General features: G+C 55.8%; 1 protein-coding gene across 1 annotated transcript in view; it reads right to left on the reverse strand.

Annotated features, from left to right (window-relative positions):
- The window catches only part of Cyfip1 (cytoplasmic FMR1 interacting protein 1), a 74069-nt gene that overhangs the window by 43398 nt on the left and 5976 nt on the right, over positions 1 to 24695 (reverse strand). Inside the window, exons 2-11 of the mRNA XM_004644450.2 lie at positions 12100 to 12404; positions 11921 to 12010; positions 10866 to 10943; positions 10483 to 10584; positions 9498 to 9679; positions 6577 to 6673; positions 6369 to 6497; positions 4155 to 4259; positions 2204 to 2295; positions 844 to 961 (exon numbers count right to left, since the gene is read on the reverse strand). Coding sequence (XP_004644507.1) covers positions 844 to 961; positions 2204 to 2295; positions 4155 to 4259; positions 6369 to 6497; positions 6577 to 6673; positions 9498 to 9679; positions 10483 to 10584; positions 10866 to 10943; positions 11921 to 12010; positions 12100 to 12216 — 1110 coding nt within the window. The 5' untranslated portion in view covers positions 12217 to 12404. The remainder of the gene's footprint in view (positions 1 to 843; positions 962 to 2203; positions 2296 to 4154; positions 4260 to 6368; positions 6498 to 6576; positions 6674 to 9497; positions 9680 to 10482; positions 10585 to 10865; positions 10944 to 11920; positions 12011 to 12099; positions 12405 to 24695) is intronic.

Here is a 24695-nt window from a genome sequence, read left to right on the forward strand (position 1 = left end):
ATGTGGTGCTGGGGGATCGAACCGCGGTCCCTGATGCTTTGCTAAGCTTGTTCTAAGTAGGTGCTTTAGACCACTGAGCCATCTCTCCAGCCCCAATAAAGCTTTAATTGAAAGGAGAAAATAATGACCAAGAAATAAAATAAGCCAGGAAACACACACTGGAAAATGCACTTACTGGGGGAACGCAGCCCAGCCTGAAGTACACGGCACGACCAAGTGCCTTTTCTTTCCCAAATGTACTCCCTCCTCAACTCCTACCTGCTTGGAACCACAGTAATGACAGGAGATGCCACAAGAAATGGTTTTTTCTTGTTGTTAAGAATCCTGTGTGTGGAAGTGTGACACACCTGGGCTGCGCCCAGGCCTACACACCCCAGACAGATGCTCTACTGCTGAGCTGCACCCAGCACTGTTTTCACTTTGGTTGGGGCGGGGGTTGGGTTTTTCTTGTATTTTAGAGAAGGGTCTACAGGGTGCTCAGGGTCTCACTACTAGATCAGACTCGTGGTGATCCGCCTGTTTACAGCTTCCCGTGAACTGAGATTACAGGCGCGCACCACCGCGCCCAGTCTCAACTGCAGTCTCGCACAGCCCAGGGCGTGAGGCTGGCACGGCAGGCCCTGGGATGGAAACCCCAGCCCCGTGCCTGCCTGCCACAGGCACCGCAGTCTGCTGAGCTATTTGGCTGGCCCTTGCTCTCACTTTGCGCAACTGAGCAGGCAACCACAGCGCTCAGTTCACGGCCCTGCCAACGCTCGCGGGGGCTTCAGGAAGTACTCGGGTGTGGTGCTCGGCCCACGCTCGGGCGCACCAGAACGCGCGCGGCCTGGGGCTCGCACCCACCTCGCTGTTGCTGTAGCGCGCCAGTTCCGAGATGAAGCGCATGTGGTCCTCGCGGATCTGGATCATCTGCTCGCAGATGTTGTACTGGGGGCTGCTGCCTGAGGATGTGCAGGTCCACCTGGGGGAGGGGAGGCCGCGTCACGCCGCTGCAGCGGCACAGCGCCAGGGTCCCGGCAGGGCAGCCAAGGGCGTTGTGCGCGGCTCCAGGACTCAAGCATCTGTTTAAGTGGAACAGGAGACTACGCGACCAGGACCACCTGAGGCACGTAAGACCACAGTGCTGACAGGGGTGCTGTGTCTCAGCTCACCAGCTTCATCCTTGCCACGATTCCGATCACAGCGAACTAGAATCATGGAAGGAATCTGCAACCAGAACCACAAAAAGGCTTAAAGTCGCCAACCACGGTGCCACTCTACTCTGGCCTTTACAGAAGAGACCAGCTGGCCAAGATGCAACTTTGTCAAAGTTGTGGTTGAATGGTGACCACAGGTTAGCGGCAGGCGTCAGTCAAAGAAATGCAGAGACGCAATGGGCTACACGGATGCACGGTAAAGAGGGTGCGCCAGGCGTGGTGGCCACACCCGCAATCTGCGCACTCAGAGGCCGAGGCCAGAGGAGCACGGTGAGCTGAGGTCAGCCTGGGCTACATGGTGAGTGCAAGGCCAGCCAGGAATACACAGCGAGACCCTGTCTTAACGCCCCCAAGAAAGAGCACTACGCATTTACCATGCACCATCCGTAACAGTGAGCGACAGATCTTTGATGGCACAGGCTGGCCAGCTTTCTCTGTACCGTGCCAGAGTATAAACATTTTAGGACAGCAGGCTATTCTGTCCCTGTTGTACGGTCACCACGAACCGTCATCTTCTGATTTTTAAAGACATCCTTTGCAAAGTGCGAAGAGCACTCTCTAGTACCTTGGGCAAGGACATCTGGGCTGACCCGGTCCTCGGGCCACAGGCTGTGTGTGGCTCTGCGGTCTACAAAGCCGTCACTGTATCTCTCGCCGACACAAGCACCCTGCCCCTCTCTACAGCGCGCCGCAAGCATCGACAGCTCACCTCTGGGCCCAAGTGACCTCTGGTTCTCAACCACAAGGTCAGAGGGAATTTCTGGGGTGATGCAAACGCTCTAAGCGTGTGCCGTGCAGTATGGCAGCCTCTGATTGGCAAACATTTGAAATGTCACTGTTCTACCAGGAAAATTAAAAATGTAATTGTACTTCTCAATGAATGCGATCAGCCACATGTGACAAGGGCAGCGTACTGTCAGACCGCTAGGAGTGCCAGCAGTGTCACCTCAAGGGAGATCAGCAAGCTGTAGGACTGCAGGGAGGGCCCTGCGGAGAGCTCTTCCTACCGAGACTTATTCTCCTCGTAGTGGGCGCTGGTCTTGATGTATCTTGCCAGTTCTATCTGCATGTCCCCAAAGAGCGGAACCACCTGCAGCTGCTGTGGCCAAAGAACAAGGAGAGCCGGAATCATTGTTCAGTCATCAAATGCACAAGTGTGGCAAAAGCAACGGACGCTAGTAACTATCTTGGGCTGCACGCTACCTTTGCAAGTCATTTAGTACAAAACAATGTAATTAACTTCTATATTTTCACTTTGAAAAGAATAAAATACAGTTTAAGAACCAACACACACATAAACTATTCAAATGTGAGAATTAACCTTCCTCTTGTATTCATGTTCACTACAAAGTGGCTGCGTTCGCGTATCCCAGCCACGGCACAGCAGCACCCGGGGCAGGAGCCAAATCCTTTCCATGAGTTTGGTCGCAAACCAAACTGGACAAGAACTGAACCCAGCTTCCCCGCGAGGCCAACACCGGCCCCAACCGCTGGGTCGCACTCAGTTCTCACCCAATTTAGTGTGCACCCAGACTCGTGGTGGTCACTGAAGCACCACTGCAATTATAAAATGAAAGCGTACAGAGAAGCAGTTTGCAATAGCATCAAAAGGTAGAAATGTGCATGGATAAAGTGAACAAAGGTTGTGCAAGACTTCAAAACAAAATCCTGCCCCGGCTGGGTGTGGTGGTGCACACCTGCAATCCCAGCACTCCAGAGGCTGAGGCAGGAGGATCACTACAAGTTTGAGGCCAGTCTGGACTCCATAGTGAGTTCAAAGCTAGCCTGCGAGACCTTGTCTCAAAAATAAAATTCAAAAAAAAAAACAAAAAATACTGGCTGGCAAGATAGCTCAGCAGACTAAGCGCCTGCTTAGGCAAGTGCAGGGACCAGGGTTCAATCCCAAGCACCACATGCTGCGCCAGCCACACACCTGCAATCCCAGTGCTGGAGAGGCTCAAAACAGGAGGATCACTACGAGTCCAAGCTGCGTAGTGAGACCCTGTACCAAACACAAAAGATAAAATACTGCCCCAAATTCTAGAGAAAGCTCTCACTGAATAGAATAATATATGTTTCTGTGTCAAGTGGCTCAGAATTTTACTTTTTTTGTTATGGTGATGGGTTTCAGTGCAGGGTGACGACGTCAGCAGGACTATAAGTCCTGCAGACTTGAAGTTCACTAAGAGGGTGTCCTAAATGTTCTCAGGACAGAAATATGGTAAGCAGGAATACAGCTCTGGAGGGGGCGCCTGCCTAGCGTGCAAGACCCTGGACGCCAAAGGAGAAACGCAAATGGCTGAGCCACGCAGGGAGAGCATCGCGTGGGCACACAGAACCAAACAGTCTGGACATCAACAAGAAAAAGAAGAGTAAACAACGCAAAGAGGCACTTCACAAAAGGAACACACAAAGGCTAAGAACACGCACTGCAACCCGGGAGATTCCGGCAGCCAGCAGCCAGCCCTCAATGGCTCCGTGACAATGATGCAGCAGTCTCCAGGATGCCACCCCCAGACACAAGGCAGGGCCGGCAGAAAGGTCACTCGCCCAACAAGGCCTACAGTAAGGCTGCGACGACAAGCCAGGTGACCTCAGGTACCACTTCCCCCGCTCAGCATCTAACGCAAGAGGACTAAATCCCAGCAGGGGCTGCACTAGGCAAAACCTACACCACAAAACCCCAAAAGCACTGCTCCAGGCTCCTGCACGGACATGCTAACCCAACAGCTGGGGTGGAAGAAGCTGGGAGCACAAGTGGCACAGTTCCATCTCCATCCAGCTCAACACAGACAAGACTCCAGCAGAGGGGCAGGACACAGCGCCAGCAGCCACCATGCAGATGACAGGCCCAGCCCGGGCTCCCCCCCCCACATGCTTTCCCAACAGGGTCGACTGCCCTTGTCGGTTTCCACAAACCTTCAAGTTATTGTTAAAAAAAATAAAAAAGCAACTTACCTTGAAGTACTTGTCAATTTTGGATAAGTTTATTCTCTTCTTGGCATCCAATTTGTAGATGTTGCTGACGCTCCCATCCATTAGGTACAGTCCGAATCCCATGACCTGAAAGCCACAACACAGCCGTGAACGGTCCACTGACCACGCCTCACCCACGTGTACACACCCACCATAGTGCTAAGCTGCACTACCAACGCACCCCTCTGCAAGGCACTCCCCAGGCCTCGGGGAGGACTGTCCGTCCAGCTAAGTCCATCCCTCTCACGTGCCGTCTCCCAAGGCTGTCTCAGCCTCCTGCCAGGGCACCAACCCCAGCACCAACTCTTGCCCAGCAGCTGCAACTAAGAATTACGAGAGGGCTCCCAAATCCGCCACCAGCCCTAGCCGTTAGGGCTCACACCACACCTCCTCAAATCAGGTGCCAGGACAAAGCACTGCTCCTAGAGCACCGGGAACAAGGACGGGCAGACGTGCCACCAGGGCGAGCACTCTAGCCAGTGTGACGTCAGAGTCGCAGGGGCCCAGCTCCCCGCGAAAGTGGTGAGGGCCTAACTGCATGGTTTTTATAAAAGCTTGCTCTAACTTCATATCCCACATCCCCAAGCAGATCTTCAAAACTGTATCACAAAGCTGCACTTTAAGGCTGTTTGTCTGCTGCTCTGAATGTGAGTTTTCCCCTCACTGAAGTCACAGGGGCCGTGGCGGGCTTCCGGGCCAGGGTGCCAGCCTCTCCTGTGGGTCGCTGTCGTGCAGACCCGCCCCATTCGGACTCAGTTTCAATGTAGCCACACCTGCACTGCTCCTGGGGCCTGGCTGGGCCTCATGCACGACATGGTGCAGCTACCGCGCTCCCACCACCACGGAGCCCCCGAGGGAGGAGGCCTGAGGCCGGGGCGCAGGGCTGGGACCCCGCTAAGGGTCGCTGGGCTCTCACGAGCAGAGGTGCGGTGCGGAGACAGGGATGGGGAGCTGCCCTCTCTTCTGCGCAGCGTGAGAAATGCAGTTAAAATCCTCCCCGATCTGAAGCAAGATGTCGATAAGAACAGAGAATGTGCTGTGTCGCACAAAATTCTCAAATGCTCACAGAGGTTTTGGGAGGTGCCTGGGTCGTGGGGCATGCTATGAAGCACAGGCGCATTTGTCCACAGGCGTTCACAGCAGAAGGCGCAGCTGGGAGGCGGGGCCTGCTGGGAGGGGCGGGGCCTGCTGGGAGGGGTGGGGCCTGCTGGGAGGGGCGGGGCCTGCTGGGAGGGGCGGGGCCTGCTGGGAGGGGCGGGGTCTGCTGGGAGGGGCGGGGCCTGGAAGGGTCTGCGCTTCCTGCAGGCCCATACGTCTGTCACCAGAACCACTTCTCCGGGAGGCCACTCTGCCGGGCCGTCCTGCGTGGGGAAGCTGACCACAGGCTTAGCTGTGAGCCAAAGAAAACCTCTCCTGTGTGTCACGGGTATCAGGCACAGGGCCTCAGCAAGGAAGCGTGACAGCAGCAAGTCTACTGTTAACATAGTAACACACCTCCCCTTATTACTGCATTCTGCACCCTTGGATTCAATGGTCCACAGGCTGAAAACAGTCCAAAACAATGTTTGCATCCAGAATTAATATGAACAGAATGTTTCTGTTCACCATTCCCCCAGCAATACGACGTAATAAGTATGTATGTGGCAGGCTGACATATTAGCATTCTAAGTCACTTAGAGATGATTCAAAGCACACAGGAGGGGATCCGGAGATAGCTCAGAGGTCTAAGTGCCTGCCTCACAAGCGCAAGGACCCGCGTTTAATACCCTGAGTTCAATACTGGGGACTGCACGCCATGCCAGCCCTGTGCTGAGCCGGCCACTGAAACTGGTAACCCGGGTCCTTGCGCTTCCAGGCGGGCACTTAGACCGCCAAGCTGTCTCCTTAGCCCTCTGCAGCTTTACTTAAGGCACTTGAGCACTTGTATTGTTCCTTACCTCTGGGGCACCAATCTCCCAAGGAAATTGGGGGGCAACTGATTGAATGATTTCCAAAAGTCTTATCTTTTAACAAGTGGAGCCTTATACAAGCTCTGCTGAAAGTAGCTCAATGCTTCGAAAGTCCTGCCCACGCCTCCTGGGCACCAGCTCGTCCCGGGTGGGGCACAACATGGGCGTCTGGCTGTGCTCAGCAGGGACGGGGCTCCCGTGACAGCACAGAAGGGTGTGAACACTGGGTCTGCCCCCACGCACGTACTTTGAGCAGCATGTGCTTCTCACTGGGTGTCAGGTACATCCTGTTCTCGTAGCAGTCCACACACAGGTTCACGATGTCTGCCAGGAGCTCTTCGTAGCCAGAAATGACTTCGAGCTGCTGCTGTAGAGACTGCGAGACAGAGCGCACCGGTGCTGCCGCCGCCCCCGCCCCTGCCCCAGGGTCCCTGCCCACCTGGGATGAGCCTCACCTGCGTGATCTTGTTGTGGTTGGCCAGGAACATAGACAGATTCTGTGACTCCTGAATGGACTGGGGGTCTGCCATTTTACGGAGAAACTGAGCAGCCCTTGAAGTGAAAAAGGTTAATGCCAGGAGGACAATAGCACCAACGTGCTAGTAAATTATAAGAAAGAAAGAAAGAATGAATCCTGGGCAGAACAGGAACCCCCAAGGCCATTCATCCCCGAAAGGTGGATCACCCACAGCAGCCAGTGAGGTGCTCAGGCCCGAGGGGCTCCAGCCCCCAGCCGAGGGAAGCTCGTTCCCACCGGGGGCACTCATTCCCCTCAACGGGCCCAGGCTGACCGCCTGTCCCTCCCATGCCTGCCCACAAGCCCTCCATGGCTCTCTGCAGAGTGCCCCAGCTGTCACCCCTTCACAAGGAGCACCATCCTCGGCCACACCTCGGGGGCCCGGGGCCCAGACTGTCCAGCTGAGGCCCTGCGCTGCCTCCACAGCAGCTCAGCGTGGTGTGTGGGGCAGGACCGCAGCGAGCACAGCGCGCCGGCAGAGCCAGGCTCTGTGCAGTCTGCAGAGTGGGGGGAGGCGGGTGTGCCACCTGCGCACCAGTCTGCACCCCTACAAGGCTCAGGGTTCAACTAATGAAAAGTACCACGACAAAGACTAGCAACACACCCTAAGTTCACGCGTTCCCCTTGCCTGACACGCCCGAGGTGGCAGCATGTGCCTCACCTCCCTCGAGGTCAGCTGCGGCTGGTAACCCCGGGCTAACCCGAGCGATGGGATCGCCAGCAGCTGAAGGGCACTCAGAAGTTCGCTTTCAGGTAGAGTACAGCCCTCCTTTCCTCCTTCCTGCTCACTGGAATGCGGAAATGACAGCTTGAGCTCAAACAGTCATTTTGGAGCACGAGGCAACACATGAAGATGACAGAGCGGGCACCCGGAGCCATAGACATCCACACAGCTTGCCACTCGGCAGCAGACCACCTGACTCGAGGAAGAGGCAAAAACTGCGACCTCGGTTAAGTTACTACCTCCGTGGGTTCAAAAAAGGGTGCACAGGCAAAGCCAGTATTAGTTGATTCAAAAATAGCCCCTGCCTTGTTCCACAGGTCCCCCTCACGGACCTGAACCCTGGCCGAGGAAGCTGGGGCAGACACTCCTCCTGTCTGTCCTACTCAGGCCTCGCCACAACCACGTGGATGGCTGTCCCAGCAGCTATGCTCAGGGGCGGCTGTGTCGGCCGCAGCTATGCTCAGGGGCGGCTGTGTCGGCCACTCCCAACTGCAGAAAGGCACAGAGCCCTGCACACGCTGCCGATGGCTGCCGTGTAGGAGGGGGCACAGGGAGCCGGCCTGCGAAGGGGCCAAGCAGCCCTGGCGCCCCTCTGTGCTCTGAGGGGGGTGCTCCTCCACCCCGCGGCACCCTCCTCAGGCTGTTTATAGACTAATCTTGGGGACAAGAGGCTTCTGCTCTGCTGAGAGGAAATGTGTGAGGTGGAGAACAACTGCCCACCCACAGAGTCTTTAAAAAGGCTGAGAAGGCTGCTCAAAGCCACAGTGGGTCACCTGCCTGCTGGGCGTAGGCGCTGGGCCTGGAGCTGGGCTGAGCCGGGCCCTGCCCCTGCCGGGCGGCGGCGACCCCCCACCTCTGGCTTCGAACTGCTGATCACAAAGCAGAGACAACTGCAGTCTTTCCTGTCAGTCAGCCCTGAGACTGCGCGGATGCACCCCCGCTGGCGCATGCTGCTCAGGCAGAGAACAATCCCTGTGCTGAGTCTTACTGCATGGACCGCGCTGCCCTCCCCTGCACGCTCCTCCTCATCTCAGGCTGGCGCAAAGCCCAGGTCAGTGTGGTTAAAAAGACAAGGGGTGCGTGACTCCTGATACTATGCAAATAAAAGCACATTTGGATGCAAAGTAAAAGTCTCTTCCAATTAAATTTTAGAGCAGAGACACCTTCCTCGGCAGAGGGAACAGGTCAACATCACCTTCCTGCTCACTGGCTCTGAGCACACTCAGTAGAAAAAATGCAGAGAAAGATGCCCAGCTGGTCACCTGCTGAGCACGGGCTTCGGGGCACCCACAGCGCCCCAGCTGTGCACTGTTGTGCTTGTCCAGGTTCCCAGGGCAGCGGCACTGGGAGCTGAAGGCCCAAGCCAACGAGGTGTCTCCGGGGACCCCAGGCAGATCTCCAGAGAGGACTGTCGTGAACGCCTAAATGCCTGAACCTGAGGAGCCCTCTCTGGCCTCTCACTCCATAGTGTGATTTTCACCCCCAAGTCTGCACCACTCTACTGGGGGAGGGGGTACAGCAGAGGGGGGCTGGCAAGAACTTCCCCGGTGATGGACTAAGCCTCTGTTCTCACCAGATGAGGCTCCCCAAGCATCTCCCTATAGGACTGAAGAGCTCGGCCTGCTGGCTGCTCTTCCAGACGTCCTAAACCTTCGAAAAGGAAGTGCCACAAAGCGGAGCTGCTAAAGGGCCTGGAAGCTGCGGTGACTCAGGGCACACAGGAGAGACCAAGTCACGTCCACATGCTGTGGCTAATGGCACACGTGCCAGAGACACCATCCCACAAGTGACAAGCACAGTGGGCAGGGTCTGCTCCGAGGGCTGCAGCTCTCACGCGGTGGTCCTGGGCGGCAGAACTCACCTGCATCCTAGCCAAACAGCTCCCTGGGCCAGCGCCTCTGCTCACAGCAGGGACCGCGGTCTCCTGCATCATCCCAGGGCTCGGAGCGCCCGAAGGGCTCCACAGACACTGAAGTGGACCTCAGTGCCAGGGCCCTCCCTTGCTCGCTGTACAAAACCACCAGCCCAGCCCACCAGCTGCCCTTGCACCCCCACCGCACTTGGGGTGCACGTTCACTCGAGCCGATCAGAAGGCAGCTGGGCCCCACAGTGGGGGACCCCGTGCTCAAGCTCACCTCTTGTACGCGGAGTGGTCGTTCTTCACGCTGCACTTCATGTTCTTCAGCTCGTCCAACACGGCGAACATGTTGATGAACTTGCCCAGTGTGATTAGGTAGGCTTCGGACACAAAGTCCTTCCTCCTCTCAGCGTGGCACAGGCGCCGCACTTCGCCGCAGAAGCGCTCAATGGCGTTCCTCTGAGCAGGAGAGCCCGGCGTGAGGGGCGTGGTGACTCGCCTGGCCACACCGCGACCCTACTCCCCTACTCCCGCCGCTCCGACGCCCCACAGCGGCTCCCTCCCACCTTCCCACCGGCGGGCAGAGGAGCCTCACTAACGCAGCAACCCCTGCCTGTGCATTCCCTCATGTCCCCACGTAAGAGAATGCTTGCTGGCCATCATGGGGAAGGCACCCAGCGCTGCACTGAACCCTCGACCGCGGGGGCGCGGCCAGCTTTTAGGACAGAAGATGTCAGTGTGAGAGTTGTTTTTCTAAACTCAGACCTCAGATTCAGGCTTAACTGCAGGGTTGGCGCCCCGTGACAAATACGCAGGTTTGGGGCTGCATCCTGGGCGCTCGGCCCTGAAAGGCGCCCATCACAGATCCGTAGAATAGATACTGTGACTTTCAGAGGCAAAAAACGGAGATTTTTTTCTTCTTGGCAACTCTTACTACGGAACGTCTTCCCCTTATGGCACTTGCGGCCTGATCAAAGGGTCAGGAGGACAAGGGCAGCGCAGGCACACCAGGAACGATCAGGGTGCGGCTGAGAAAAGCAAAGGCCCAGGAACCAGGGACTCAAAGCCCAAGCTGGGAGAAAGTCGGAGCGCTGCGCGTCCACTACGCGGCGAGCTTCCGCAGGAGCTGAGCGCACTCAGAGGGCGAAGGGAAGCGGACACTGCGCCGCAGGCTGCGGCCGCGGCCCTGAGACTGCTCCGCCTGCTGTGTGCGACTGGCACGCACTCAACAGGGTACCACTAAGGCTGGTTTGCTGTTTTACCTGAAAGTACATAAAATTCATCAGTTTCGTGACCTCTGGCTCGAGGACTTCCACTGTCTTCTCATAAATCTCCACTCTGTTGGGCTGCTCATTGCATTTCACCTGTGATGAAGAAACAACCGTGAAGAGGCCGAAGTGGGGGGAAGTGAGGGGAGGGGGGAGTGCGGGGAGGACGGGGCGGGGCCTCACCGAGGGGTGGGGAGTGGGGCGGGGCCTCAATGAGGGTGGGGGCGGGGCCTCGATGAGGCGTGGGGAGTGGGGGCGGGGCCTCGATGAGGCGTGGGGAGTGGGGGCGGGGCCTCGATGAGGCGTGGGGAGTGGGGGCGGGGCCTCGATGAGGGGTGGGGAGTGGGCGGGGCCTCGCCGAGGGGTGGGGCAGGCACCTGTGGGATGGCCCGCGAGCAGCTCCTCCAGGTGTACAGCATGACGGCGTACTCTTGGCCTTCCTCCAGCATCTCATTCTGCAAAGCACACAGAGCAGTCAAGGGAAGGAAGGGGACGAATCACCAAAACACCAAAAGGAGGCACCAAGTCGCTGAATGTGAACAAAACGCCACAGACTACTGTGACTGCCCCTCGCGACTTAAAGCCACCAAGCCAAAGGACACCTGCTAGGAAGCCGGAGATGAGGTGCGGAGGGGGAACAACTGCCACACACACCCATGGCCCCTGTGGACCGAGACAGGCGACAGAATGGGCGCGCTGGGCCCCCGGGCGCTGAACGCAGCTGCAGAGCTGAGGCTGCCATGTATGGTACCGGTACCGGCACCGGCACTATGTTTCCGGTCCTACGGGCCTCCGGGCTCAGAGCTCCAGGAGTGCTGGCGAGATCGGTCCCAGAGATACAAGCACAGGGACAGTAACCCGGGGCTGGATCACCACCGATCTTACAACCTTCCCACAGGCCTTATTCCTTGCTTCATAGTGTTTCCTCTGAAAACAACGGTTTAAAAATCACACTGATGTTCTCCACAATGCCAGCTGCCTCTGGCAGTGCTGCTAAGCCGCTTTAAAGCAATCAGCCTCTGACCTGTGACTTCACGTGTGTTGGAAGATGGCAATCGATCATTACAAAAAAGCAGAAACTAAGAGTGCAAGAAAAGCTGAATCGCAAACACTAACACAGTGGACCATAGCGCCACTGAAGGTTACTCTCTCTAGCACACATTTTCATGAAATCATTAAATATGTAATTATAATAACAACCTGCTCATCAGAAGCCTCCCTCTAGGCGCACACCTTGGGTGCAGAAGTAACCAGCACCTTCGGAACCTGGACCTGTTTTCTCTGGGCCAAAACCAGAGTACTCAGTCTTCAGAAAAAACACAGTCCCTTTTTCAGTAGGAGAACTGAAGGCAGTTACATGGAGAAGCGTGCAATTTGCTGTTCACTGGCCAGTCAGCTGTGCCCACCCCACCGCGTACCCGGGCAGCCTTACCATGCTGGAGTGGACGGTCGCCTGCTCAATGTACCGTGCGATGCCAGTGACAAATGCATTTCTGTCTTCAAAGTTAGTGTTGAAGTTCGGCTGAATGGAAGAGAAAGGCCGCCACTGTGAGGTCAGGGCCCAGCCACCCCCGCCCGGAGGCCCAGAGGCCCTGGTGCCCTGGCACCCACCTGGTAGAGCAGCGAGGACGGCGGGGGCTCGATGCAGGGCTGCTGGTCAGGCAGAGGCAGCTCCTCCAGGAGGTCCACGTTGGACAGTGCGTCCTCCAGCGTCACCTGGGCCGCCATGCTGGCACAGGATGAACACACAGCGCCCTGTTCTGAGGAAGCCAGACAGCTCTGCTGAGGGGGCCCTGGACTTCTGGCCCCTTTCACTTCTCCCTAGGGCCTGGCGTGTGACCCATACAGTCACGGCCCCTCGATGGCTAAGGTCATAGCCAGGAGACAGGGAAAGTGAAACAGGCAGGGCACAGGTCCTGAACGGTAGTTTAAAGTAAACTAAAGTCAGGCCCACATGAGTTAGCACACCAAAGCAGACCATCAAGGCCTAAAGACTGGCAAGTGCACAGAACAAACAGGTTTCTAAGCAGATAGGGACCTTGGCAGAGGTAAAATGCAAATGAAACAGTCACTCTGCTCCAGCAACCAGCAAGATTCCTGCCTGACTTCCACCTTACAGAACACCCCTGTCTGCCCTACAGAGAGCCTTTCTTTTATTCCTTCTGATAAATATGCACTTGGTCATTTCTCAGCACTTGCTGCTTGCTGTTTTGTCGTCTTCAATCTTCCTTGCCCTAAAACAAGGACCCAAGAGCTGGAGGACCCAGTTACAAGGTACCTCTAAGGGAGCATTCAGGCCAGCAGGTGTCACACACAGCACAGGAGGCACAGGCTGCACCTGTGCCAACACTTGCTGCCATCTGCCCTTATCTACGCTGCGCACAGCCGCTGGCGCCAGGCTCAGGAGGGTCTGACAACCGCCTCACACACTCATACACACATACATACACACACCAGCACCTCCAATCGTGCTGGGAACTGGGCAGGAAAACATGAGGGCTTTGCCCAGCCAACAGCCGAGAAGCCACCATGTGGGCTGGGAGGATGGGCGTTGGGGCGGCCCATGGGGACCCGGGCAGGTGCTGTCTACTGCACAGGCTCGGTGGGTGGAGCCAGCACTCCACTGCCACTCACTGCACCTGCGCTGACCCAGCTGCAGACTGGAGGGGCAGGCATGGGAGACAGTCCAGCCCGGGCTGCACGCCAGGTGGCTAGGCAGGTCCTGGGAAGGGGAGCAGCGAGGGGATGGAGGAAGCCCCAGTCACATGGGGGCCCAGGGCTGGCTTGGTCATGAGCCTCGGGCTGCTGGCCAGGAGCTAGGCAGGGAAGCTGAGGAACCAGGAAAGTCCCCAGGGCTGTGCAAAGGGCAACTTCCAGCCTGTGCACACCTGTGATCCAACCTCACCTGAGGCACGCCCAGGGTGGGGATGGCCGCAGCGGCCCGCGGACAGATGCAACTAGTGCTTCAGCAGCTCTGCAAACAGCACTGACGGGAGCCACATGTGCAGGAGGAGGGCTGCGCTTCACCACACTGCATGTACACCTGTTGCAGTAAAACACCAGCATTCCCCTCTCCTCAGGGTGGACCCAGGGCCGCCCATCAGCGTCCCAGAGGTCCTGCTGCAACCCAGTTACCCTCACCCAATGGTCCAGGAATGTTCTGCTCCTCCAGGAAAGCCATCCGCTCACCCGTGCCCACACGACAACAACAGTGCAGATGCTGCAATTATCTCTGCGACGATAAGGCAGCTGCCCAAAACATCCTATAAATAACTATAACACTTCCCAGGCAAAGAAAAAGCTCAAAATCAGCAAAACACAAATAAAATCCCAAGAAGAGCCAAATGTAAATTTTAGAACTGAAGATACATGAGAAAAAACTGAAACACCTACATGAGCTCAAGAGCAACTGAGTCATCGAATCTGAAGCTACAGCAGTAACAGTGATCGAATGTGAATACCAAAGAGAAAAAAGGAGTGACAACAAAGCCACAGAGAGCCTCAGGGACCTCTGGGGCAGGCGCGAAGGCCAGCGCTAAAGAGAAATGCCCCAGAACCCGACTGGGATAGAAGCAGCGTTCCTAATCCTAAATAAAATGAACCCACGCTCGCTTTGGCAGCACGTACACCAAAAAATACATCCCAGGAGGGCTGGGGAGAAGCTCAGGGGCATAAGCACCTGCCTGGCAAGCACAAACAAGGTCCAGGAGTTTGATCCCCAGTACCACAAAACAGCACAAGCCAGGGAGACCCGGTTGGAATGGCTGAATGGCTGGATTTCCCCAGGCAGCAGGCAGCTGGGAGGGAACCCGAGCTTCTCGTCCCTCCAGGAAGGTGACTGCAGGCCTTCTCGTGAAAGCGGGTAAAACCCGAGGTGGAGGCAGGCTGAGGGCAGTTCTTGAACGCAGCTCCACAAAGGGAAGTAAAACTGCAACACTGCTGATGGGTGTCCAGTCCATAAAAATCCTAAACTATATAAATACAGTTTTTTTTTTAATATTTTATTTATTTATGTGTGTGTGTGTGTGTGTGTGTGTGTGTGTGTGTAGCCAGCTCAGCCCACCAGGAGGCAGGGCTGGCTGGCATGTGGTGCTGGGGGATTGAACCGCCGTCCCTGTGTTTTGCTGAGCTTGTTCTAAGTAGGTGCTTTAGACCACTGAGCCATCTCACCAGCCCCACAAATACAGTATAAATAAATATATATAATTAAACCATATAAACCTAAGACACAAAAGAGGTAAACTTTTTTTTTTTTTTTTGCGGAACCGGGGATTGAACTCAGATCCTTGCATTTGCCAGTCAAGTGCTTATCCTACTAAGCCATCTCCCCGGCCCCTAGGCAAACTTTTATGGTGGTAAGATTTCTACCTTCACACTGGAGATGTAGCTCAGTGGCACAGTGCCTGCCTGGCAAGTACAAGGTCCTGAGTTCAATTCCCAGTACCAGGAAAAAAAAAAAAAAGATTTCTATCTTGTGTACAAGTACTGAAATTGCGCTTCTCACTAGACTGTGAAAAACTAATAAGCATATTTTGTAATCCTCAAAGCAGCTACAAAGAAAGCTATATGAAGCAAAATACATTGAGGGGGTTTTTTTTGGTACCAGACATAGAACTCAAGACCTTGCATTTGCCAGGCAGGCGCTTATGCCACTGAGCTATATCCCCGGCCCTCATTGTTTTAAATAGATGATTTGGAAAAACTTAAAATGGGATACTGTGAAATGGTGGCGAGGGGCCAGGTGCGGCTCGGGAAGTTCATGCACAGCTGGAGTCCCAAAAAGCAGGAGAGGAAGCAGTAACAAAGAGAAATCAGGTAACACAGACCTAAACCCAGGCCTGTCAACAATGACGTTAATTATAATCTAAAAGTACCAATCGGGGCTGGTGAGATGGCTCAGTGGTCTAAGGTACCTACTTAGAACAAGCTTGGCAAAGCACAGGGACGGCGGTTCAATCCCCCAGCACCACATGCCAGCCAGCCCCGCCCCCTGGTGGGCTGAGATGGCCACACACACACACACACACACACACAAATAAAAATAAAAAAATAAAAGTACTAATCAAAAGACAATTACAATGGTTAAAAAAAAAAAAAAAAATCCCAAGCCTCCCAGGTGTGGCGGCACACACCCAAATCTCAGCTCCTCTAAGGCTGCAGCAGGACCGAAGTTCACAGTTAGCCTAGGCAGCGTTGCAAGGCCCTGTCTCAAAATCAAATATAGCAAGGACTGGCGGTATAGCTCAGTGGTAGAAATCTCATGGGGCAAGCTCAGGTATGACATACACACAGCAGTCCTGGACACCCAGAGTGGCTCGCTGTCCTGTACAGCTGACCTGGGAAGCCCCAGCTCCCACACAGGAGCCTCAAAGCTGCGGATGCCCCTGGGGCACAGGACAGGGGCAGGCCCAGCCCTACAAGGCACTGCACAGCCAGCTCTGAACCCCACTGCTGCCTCCCACCAAGAAACAAGTGCAGGGCGTGGCGGCACACACCTGTAATCCCAGCACGCAGGAGGCTGAGGCAGGATGCCTGTGAGTTCAAGGCCAACAAGCTTGAGGCCAAAGCGGGCTACAAAGTGAGCTCATGGCAGCCTGAGCTGCAGAGTGAGACCCTGTCTCAAAAGGGCGAGAGAAACAGAGAGAGAGAACCACCCAGCCCACACTCTGGGAGTTACTCAGCGCCATCAGACCTCCGTCTTCCCTTTGCCTGGCCAGGAGAATCCTACACAACCCACACAGGAGAAGGAGAAAGAGGGTGTGGTAGGGAAAACTGCGAACTTAAGAGTGTGATTCACAGGAGTGACACACTCAGGTCACACCCAAAGGAAACCCCAAGAGCTCAACTTACTCCAAACCACTATTTATGGATTTCTTGCCTTAAGAACAGCAACACTGCCAGGCGTGGTAATGCACGCCTGTAACCCCAGCACTCGGGAGGCTGGGGCTGAGGACTGCCTGAACTACACAGTGAGACCCTGTCTCAAGAAACTAAACAAAATGAAAATTTTAAAAATAAATGACAGCAATAGTTATATGGTCATACAAACCACGGACTTCTATTCAGCCTTTAAAAAGGAAAGAAATCTGCCGGGGATATGGCTCAGCAGCCTAAGCACCCGCCTAGCAAATGCAAACTCCCAAGTTCAATCCCCAGTACAAAACAAACAACAATTCTGACACAGCTACAGCATGAGCCAACCTAGAGGACATTACACTAAGTGAACTTAGAAAGGCAGTTTCTTTACTTTCTCTTTCTTTTGAAAACAGGAAGGGCTGGCCAGATAGCTCAGCAGATTAAAGTGCCTGCATAGGCAGACACAGGACTGCCCCGGGTTCAATCCCGAGTGTGGTGCAGGCCCCGCCCCCAGGGCGCACTGAGACAGCACCTGAGACTGGGCGTGGTGGCTGCACCTATAATCCCAGTGCTTGGGAGGCTGAAAACAGGAGGATCACTACAAGTCTGATCTATGTGGTGAGACCCTGTGGACCCCGTACTCAATACATTAAATAAATAAATAAGAAAACAGGATCTTCCCGCGCTGCCCAGTATGGCTCTGGGGCCAAGCGAGCTTACTGCCACAACGCCCTCTGCAGCAGGGACTTTGCTCGGTACCGGTGCGACTCTGCCTGGGGGTCTGATACATTCTCAGTATTTTGAAATGTACTTCTGTTCACAAATTGACCATACACTGCGAGAGGATGCCAGTGATGCCAGGGACAAGCTGCTCAGCCAGATGGACAGGGAGGGGCACCAGAGGTGGCTCCAGAGTCCCTGGGATGGGGGAACCGCTAAGAATGGGTGAGCGAGGACCAGGGCTCCTCACAGGAGCCCTTCTATCAGCTGGCTCTGACAGAAGCTGCCCAGGTAGCTCCACTCTAAGGTCACAACATGCGGGAAGCCACATTCTGTAAAAATGCAGATCTGAAGGAGGCCGGGCCTGCATGCTCCCTGCGACCTACACGCCCACACGGTCCTCTCCAGAGTGCCTCCTGAGAAGAAGGGCTCTCCCAGCATTTCCAAACTACTCACCACGCAACTCAGCCAAGATCAATGGCAAAGGGCCCTGCTAACGCCCAAGCGGACGCTGCTCCTCCTCCTCCACATGCAAGTAACAGCACTTCTCAGGAGAGCGCTCACTTCCAATCTCTGAGCAATCTGTTCGCACGTAAAAAGCCCACTCTGGAAGAAAGGCGTACTTTTGACTTGGTCCTTTCTCATCCTCTGGATGGCAAGCTTGGGACAGAGCAGAATGTACTACCGCCTCGGAGACAGCCGGCCTGACCAGCTGGGCCAAGGGCTTGATTAAAAACCAGACCTGCTAATTCTGGCCCAGCTCTATGCTACTGAATAAATCCACTTTTATGCACAAAAGTTTCAGATTTCATTCTCAAAAACAGCAACTCAAAGCCAGCTTAAAAGCACTGCTTATCAACAGCGAAAGAATTAGGCTGCTTTGACCAGTCACGGAGACGAAACGCTGAAGTTCGGAAAGGAGCATGCTAAGGAACTTGGGGTCTCTGAGAGCCACTGTCCATGCGTGACACGGCCTTAACCCCTCGCCTCAGTCTGCAGCCCTTGCAGCTGGAATCAGGGTCTCCCAGGTCAGGGACCTGGCCTCCCGACCCCTCCAGAGCCTCAGCCCACTGCCACGGCAGCCTGACTGCCCCAGCTAACCTGACCCATAGATGCAAGATCACTTCTGCCATGGCCCTTTTCTCCTCCTGTTAGCTGTGCAGAGCACAACTTGGGTCACGTGACTCCCCTGCTTCAACACTGGTGGCCTTCTCTGCCAACAGCAATGTTTTCCAAACCTTGTTCCATGGAACCCAGAATACCTGACAAAGCCAAACAAAGGCAACTCTGCCCTTGCCTGTTCGAATACTGGGACAGCCCCCTAGGATTTGCACGAGAATGCACTCCAATGCTAAAATAAGTAAGTAGGCACATGAACATCAATACGAGGCAGGGAAGGAGGCTGGTCACCGAGAAGCAAGCCGCTCCTCCCAAGTGTGACAGGGCAGGACCATCTCCAGCCGCAGACCTCGCCACAGAGGGGACTCTGCGATGCCTGCAGTTCCCATTTCCACCGGGTCCCCCAGGAAGATGAAAATGCTAACCCCCGCTAATCCCCAGGTGGAACTTCCCACAGAAGCGGACCTGTGTCCCTGCTTGGCAGGCGCCCCGCTGGGCAGGGCTCTCACTGGTGTACACAGCCGTTTGCTGCTGCGGTGCAGGACCCAGAAGGACCCCTGACCGACGCACTCACTGCGGTCTCTCGGTGAGGATCACCAGTCACGGAGAATGCCACACGCTTTCAAGACCCCAGAGCAGGTGAGCAAGCTCCCAGCTGTTTGCCCTTCTTTGACGGCTCCAGTGCTGGGGCACAGGTGCCCAGAGAGGAGACGCCACCACCTGCATGTAGGCCTCGAGGCATTCTCCTCTCACAGACCCAGATGCGGAGGCCTGATCAGTGGTCAGCAGGGCGGTCCTACGCCTCCTCTACATGGGCACAGCTCGCGGGCACCGGGGGCTCCACACTCAATACCCACGGCTCGGGGGTAGCCCGTGTCAGCCCGAGTGAGGCAATCGCTCCACACAGGAGGCCAAGCCTACGCTCAGCACCAGTTCCAGCTCGTGACTGCATCGCGGCTGGGTCCTCAACGCCCCCAGCCCTGCTGCTAGCAGGGAGGGAGCTGCCTGTGTCTCACTAAGGATCTGCAGGGAGCACTGAGGAACAACAGGTCCCCCAGGCAGTGCAGCCCCTGGCGCCCACATCTCTCACCCCAGCCTCTGCATTCTCCTGGAGCAGCAGAAGTTGCAGGGTGGGACCCAGGCTGCACAGCTGTCACCAGCACACCGTCACCAGCACATGACCGCCCGATGCCTCTTTTCCTCCTGTCCCTTCCCTGACCCAGGAAGCAACCACCTCACACCCACCAAGGTCTGCTGTCACCATTCCCCACCCACGACCTCTTCCCCCTCTCTGTGCAGGACAAGGAACTCCAAACACCCCTGGACCTGGGCCAGCTTCTACCAGGACCACTTGAGCTGCTCAGCGGCATCCAACCTGAGGTTCAGTTGATGGCACTGGCCACTTCTCCACATCCACGGACAATCCTGCCATCTGGTTACTTGGTCTGGGTACAGTGGCTTGGACCTTGACATCCTCCCTCCATGCACTGAGTTCCCACACGGCAGGGCAGCACAGGTGACGCTGAGACCTCGAAGGAGACCTTCCACCCCATCCCCGGCTATGAGCCAAAAGGCAGGACACAGAAAAGGGTTGTCCTGGCGAACCCGAGTTCTGATCCAGCCTTCACAAGCAGGACACCCAGGCCACTGAGCCCTGCACACATGGAACGGAAGCAGAGGGAAGTCCATGCACTGAGGCCAGGAGCACCTCTCCAGCCTGACAGCAACCCCTGCCCATCCGCCCACTGAGGGCCAGGATCCTCTTAGGCTTGGCCTACCCCCCTAACCTCACCCCGCAGGCAGAAAAGCTCAGCGTGTGCGAGTGTGTGCACGTGCGCGGTCTGGTCACTTTCCAGGCAGCACATGCAGGAAGGACTCTGGGATCACATAACTACCTTCCGAGCCGCAGGCGGATCCAGGCCAGGTCCCCGCACCAGGCAGGCAGCCTGCCCCACCGAGGCTCTCCCTCAGCACTCAGGGGCTGTCTTTATGCTGAAGCTTAGTGAGTGAAACAGCACCTGCAGACTAGGAGAAAGCACTCGCAAACACGCACCTGGAAGGGGCTATTATCCAGAAAACATAACAAACTCAACAGCAGAAAAGCTAACAATCCAACTTAAAGTGGGCAAGAGAGGACGTACAAATGGCCACCAGGGAAGGAAGCAGGGAGCACATACGGCCTGCAGTGGGGAGTCCCTTCTTCCCAAGGTCAGTGACTGCCATCACACAGAGCACATGCCGGCAGGATGTGGAGAAAGGAAAGGAAACGGGTGGGTCACTACGGAAAACGACACAGACTCCGCAAAAGCGCCAAGTAGAACTACCATGAGACCCCCCAGTTCTACCAGGAAGCCCCCAAGAGCACACAGGGGCATGTGCAGATGTGCACTGAGCCCCACCCCACCCCCCGTGAACGCTCTTCCTTTTTCTTGTGCCAGCTAGCCTGCCCTGGGGACAGGGCTGGCAAGGCAGGTGGCGCCAGGATCGAACCTGGGTCCCTGCGCCTTTTGCCTGAGCAGGCCCTTTAGACGGCTGAGCTACCTCAGCGGTCCCAGCCAATGCTCCTTCAATTTGCACTTCTGCTGTCACGTTTCTGAACACACTCAGGCAGTGGCTGATGTTTCCTCTCAGCTGAGGGGCCAGCTGGGGCTGCGCTGGGACCGCTGGCCGGCTTATCTCCCAGGGCTGCGCACGACGCGGGTGGGGCTGACGGCAGCAACATTTTGGAAGAGTGGCTGGGAAGCCGGTTCCACGCCAAGTGGCTTGCTTTCTCACTTGCCACACATTTTTCATTGAAACGCAGCTCTAACTTTGCATTTCTGGCGTTGGGGCTCAACCCAGGGCTTCAGAGGCAAGGCTTCAACTCTCTGCCATACTGAACATGTCAGCCTTTCCCTCTGAAATTTCCTCTTTCGCTTCTAAATTTACTGAGTAGGAAGGGCCCTGCCAGCCAGGCCCGGGGAAGGAAGTGGTTTCTAATCATAGTCCGGCTCAGCAAGAGCCAAAGTATTGCCCATGCGAGAGACGGTGCCACGGCAGCCCACACAGCGCTCAGTGAACCGTTAGCAATTTTCTTGGCTGTGCTGGGCACAGACCCAGGCAGGGCCTCTCACCCATGCTGTCCTTGGCCACCACAGACTTATTTCACTGGGCCACAGACAGTAATTCATGGAGTTTGCTGAGCTCCAGAGGACTGTAACTGGTTAATTTAGCAACCTCAAAGCTGCCTGAGCCCTTGCCGGGCAAGCATGGGACTCAGCAGCTATGGATTCCGCACCGCACCCCCCTGCTTTCTCTCAAGAAGTGGTATCTCATCAACACACTCTGGGGTCGGTCTGCTTGTTGCTTTGTTTAAGACAAGGTCTCACTGTGTTCCCCACGCTTGTCTTGAACTTTTTTTTTAGTACAGGGTCTACAGGCTCTCACTATGTAGGGCAGACTTGTAGGGATGCTCTTGTTTTCAGCCTCCCAAGCGCTGGGATCACAGGTGCGCACCACCACACCCAGTCTCAACTGCCCTCTCAGTGAGTCCTGGGCGTGGGGCTGGCATGCCACAAGAGGAATCGAACGCCGGCCGCTGCGCTCTGCCTAAGCAGGCACTTTAGTCCGCTGAGCCATCTGGCTGGCCTAACCCAATTTCTGAAGCACAAATTAAGTGTCATCATTACTCAAAATACGGGTAGAAAAATGTTTAGACATGCTTCCAGTCTGAAACAAATTCAAAAACCCTAACAAAATGTGTAACACAGCCCCTGTGCCCAATGGAGGAGGCCAGTGGTCACTCCCCAGCCCCGGTCAGCTGGCCTGCAGAAGCAAGGGCACCAATGGCCTTCCACATCCCTGTGCACCAAGCTCTCTGCCAACCCGGAGAAGGCAATTCTCTAAAAGGCAAGTTATTAAACTAGAAAATAAATATTGCCCTTCCCTGATGGCCATTACCAGCCTATGAAGGCAGGGCATCCGTGCTTTGGTCCAATCCCAGCCCAGCTTATTCCCATGGAGGGAGTTTCCCAAGAAGGCAGATAAGTGGAGACGGTCACCGTCGCGATACAGCAGCCACATCCAGTGTGGTATGGTCTGGGGAGAGGGAACGACGGGTCCAGCGAGCGGGACCCTGCTCCACACAGCGCGGCTCCCAGCCCCTCGGCCCGCGCCCGCCAGGCCCCACCCCCGGCATGCGTGGAGACACAGAATGGCGCCACCTGTTACACATACATACTGTTACACACACATACTCAGTTTTACTGAGTTATTTTCTGGCACCAGGGATTGAACTCAGGACCTTGCACTGGCCAAGCAGGTGCTTACGCTGCTGAGCCACCTCCCCAGCCCCAATAATATATACTGTACACTATAAAAAATAAAGTTCACAGTGTTTACCTGTACACTACACAGATACAAGCTACTACGCACACACTGTGTACTGTATGTACGACACAAACTCTCGGTAGTGTACGTAAGCACATTTCCATATCTACGTTCTTGTTCTTGTTACTGTGGAGGACCCTAACACTTGGGTACTACCACCCCACGCCCTGCCATCCGAACAAAAAGCAAACACGACTTGGGTGCCCAGAAGCCTGCCCTGCAGGACAGGCACCGGGGGAGCTGCACAGCCGTGCCCAGACGCAAGGCCGCTCACACTTGGTCAGCGATCCTGGGGGACGCGGACCCTGGGAGCCAAGGTCGACGTGGCATTCAGTGCTTGTGGAGATCGAGCCCTCGGGCAGGGTCTGTGGAATCACAAAGAAATTCTTTAAAATGGAACAGCCTGGTGAGGTGCAGCCCGGGTGGTGTACTCGCTCGCCTAGCATGTGCAAGGCCCTGGGCTCATCCTCTTCCCCTGACTGCACCAGGTGCAAGGCTTCGGGCTCACCCTTCCGACTCGACCGCCCCTGTGCACACCCGAAGGTGGGGTAAGCCAAGCCAGGCAGGGGCTCAAGCACAGCGTTGACCCTCACCACGTTCAGCCTAAGACTGTGGGATCCTTGAGACCACGGTCTGCCTCCTCCTATGAGTCTCAAGAAGAGCCACACTTGCTGCATTTGCTGACCGGGGCAGCACGGGCACGAGGAAGGACCACACGTCTGAGCACGTGCAGGGCCTGGAGTCAGGCACCAGGGTGGGACTTGGTCCTTTCTGAGCACGGTGCTTCTCCCCTATGGAGCAAAGTCCCTCTGAATGTCCTGGGGAAAGCGAAGAACAGGGCACAACCTGGGCCACTAGGGCACCTAAGGTGACCAGTCACAATTCCCTGCTGTCAACATCTCAGCAGCGACCGACTGTCCACACTTGCGGTGTCACAACTTAACGCCCTGGAAGCCACAGTGCACCTCTGCCCTGCACCAGGCACGGAGGAGGCCGTCATGAGGCAGCTGGCACCTGGGAAGACGCACAAGGAGCATCTGCTGCTGCCCAGCACACACGCAGCAGGCCTGACCACGGTACAGGCAGAAAGGAGGGCCCCTCTTCCTCAGGCCACTCTGAGAGGACCTCTGTGCAGGCCCACCCGGGCAACTCCCCCTGAAGGAGGGGCAGCTGTCTGGCGAAGCCTGACCCCGTTTCCACGTACTGACATGGAGCTGGTGAGGGCTCCTTCTAACCCCTTCAACGTAAGCAATGCTTGCTGGGCCAGCCAGGTGCTGGTGGTCGTCTCAGAAGACAGCAGGCATGTTGAAGAGCCAGCGCTCCTCACTGTGGGCAGGGACTGAGCCCTGCCCAAGGGGGACGAGTGCAGCAGACCTCAGCACCCACACGGCACAGCCTGCTCGGTGGGAGGGAACGGAGGCCCGGGGTGCTGGGCACTGGGACTGCAGGCCTGGGCCACCAGGCCTGGGCCACTTCGCTCCACTGTCATCATTATTTTGCTATTACTGCTCTTAGCTTTATCAACTTTCAGGCTCAGCGCACTGAATTATTCTTCCTGCTCTCTTGCCTTTTGCTAATGGTGGCATGGTTGGTGCGTCTCAGTGGCTTCATTGTACGTCGATACTTGGTTTGACTCTGCAGTGAGCGTGACCAACACCCACTTTCTCCCCTCTGCAGGTGCTTGGAGCCAAGTTCTCCACAGAAGACTGGACCCTAAAAAGACCCTCGTGCCAAAGTGGAGCGCCACCACCCCAACAGCTGCACGAATGGCAACACAGGAACAACACGAGAAAACAAAATAACATGACTTCTCCAACTGTCCAGCACTCAGCAGAACCAAATGCCAGCACTGAAGCTGATGAAGCACCAAAGAATTCCACACTGATGTTTTAAATGATTAATGATTTCAGGAAGAATATAAATAAATAGCCAAACGACTTAAGGAACATGACAAAGGATATGAAGAAGCAACTCAACAGACAGAGGCTCTGGAGAACAGCCACAGGAATCTTGGAGATGAAAGGCGACCTGACCCACAGTCAACTGGAAGGCTCCGCGGAAGCCTTGGCTGGAGATGGACTGCCAGCAGACAGAACTCGGGGCTCCCAGGGAGGGCTGCAGAAGCAGCACACAGAACTCGGGGC

Source organism: Octodon degus, unplaced genomic scaffold (genome assembly GCF_000260255.1).
Source record: "Octodon degus isolate 3935 unplaced genomic scaffold, OctDeg1.0 scaffold00199, whole genome shotgun sequence".
Classification (NCBI taxonomy): domain Eukaryota; kingdom Metazoa; phylum Chordata; class Mammalia; order Rodentia; family Octodontidae; genus Octodon; species Octodon degus.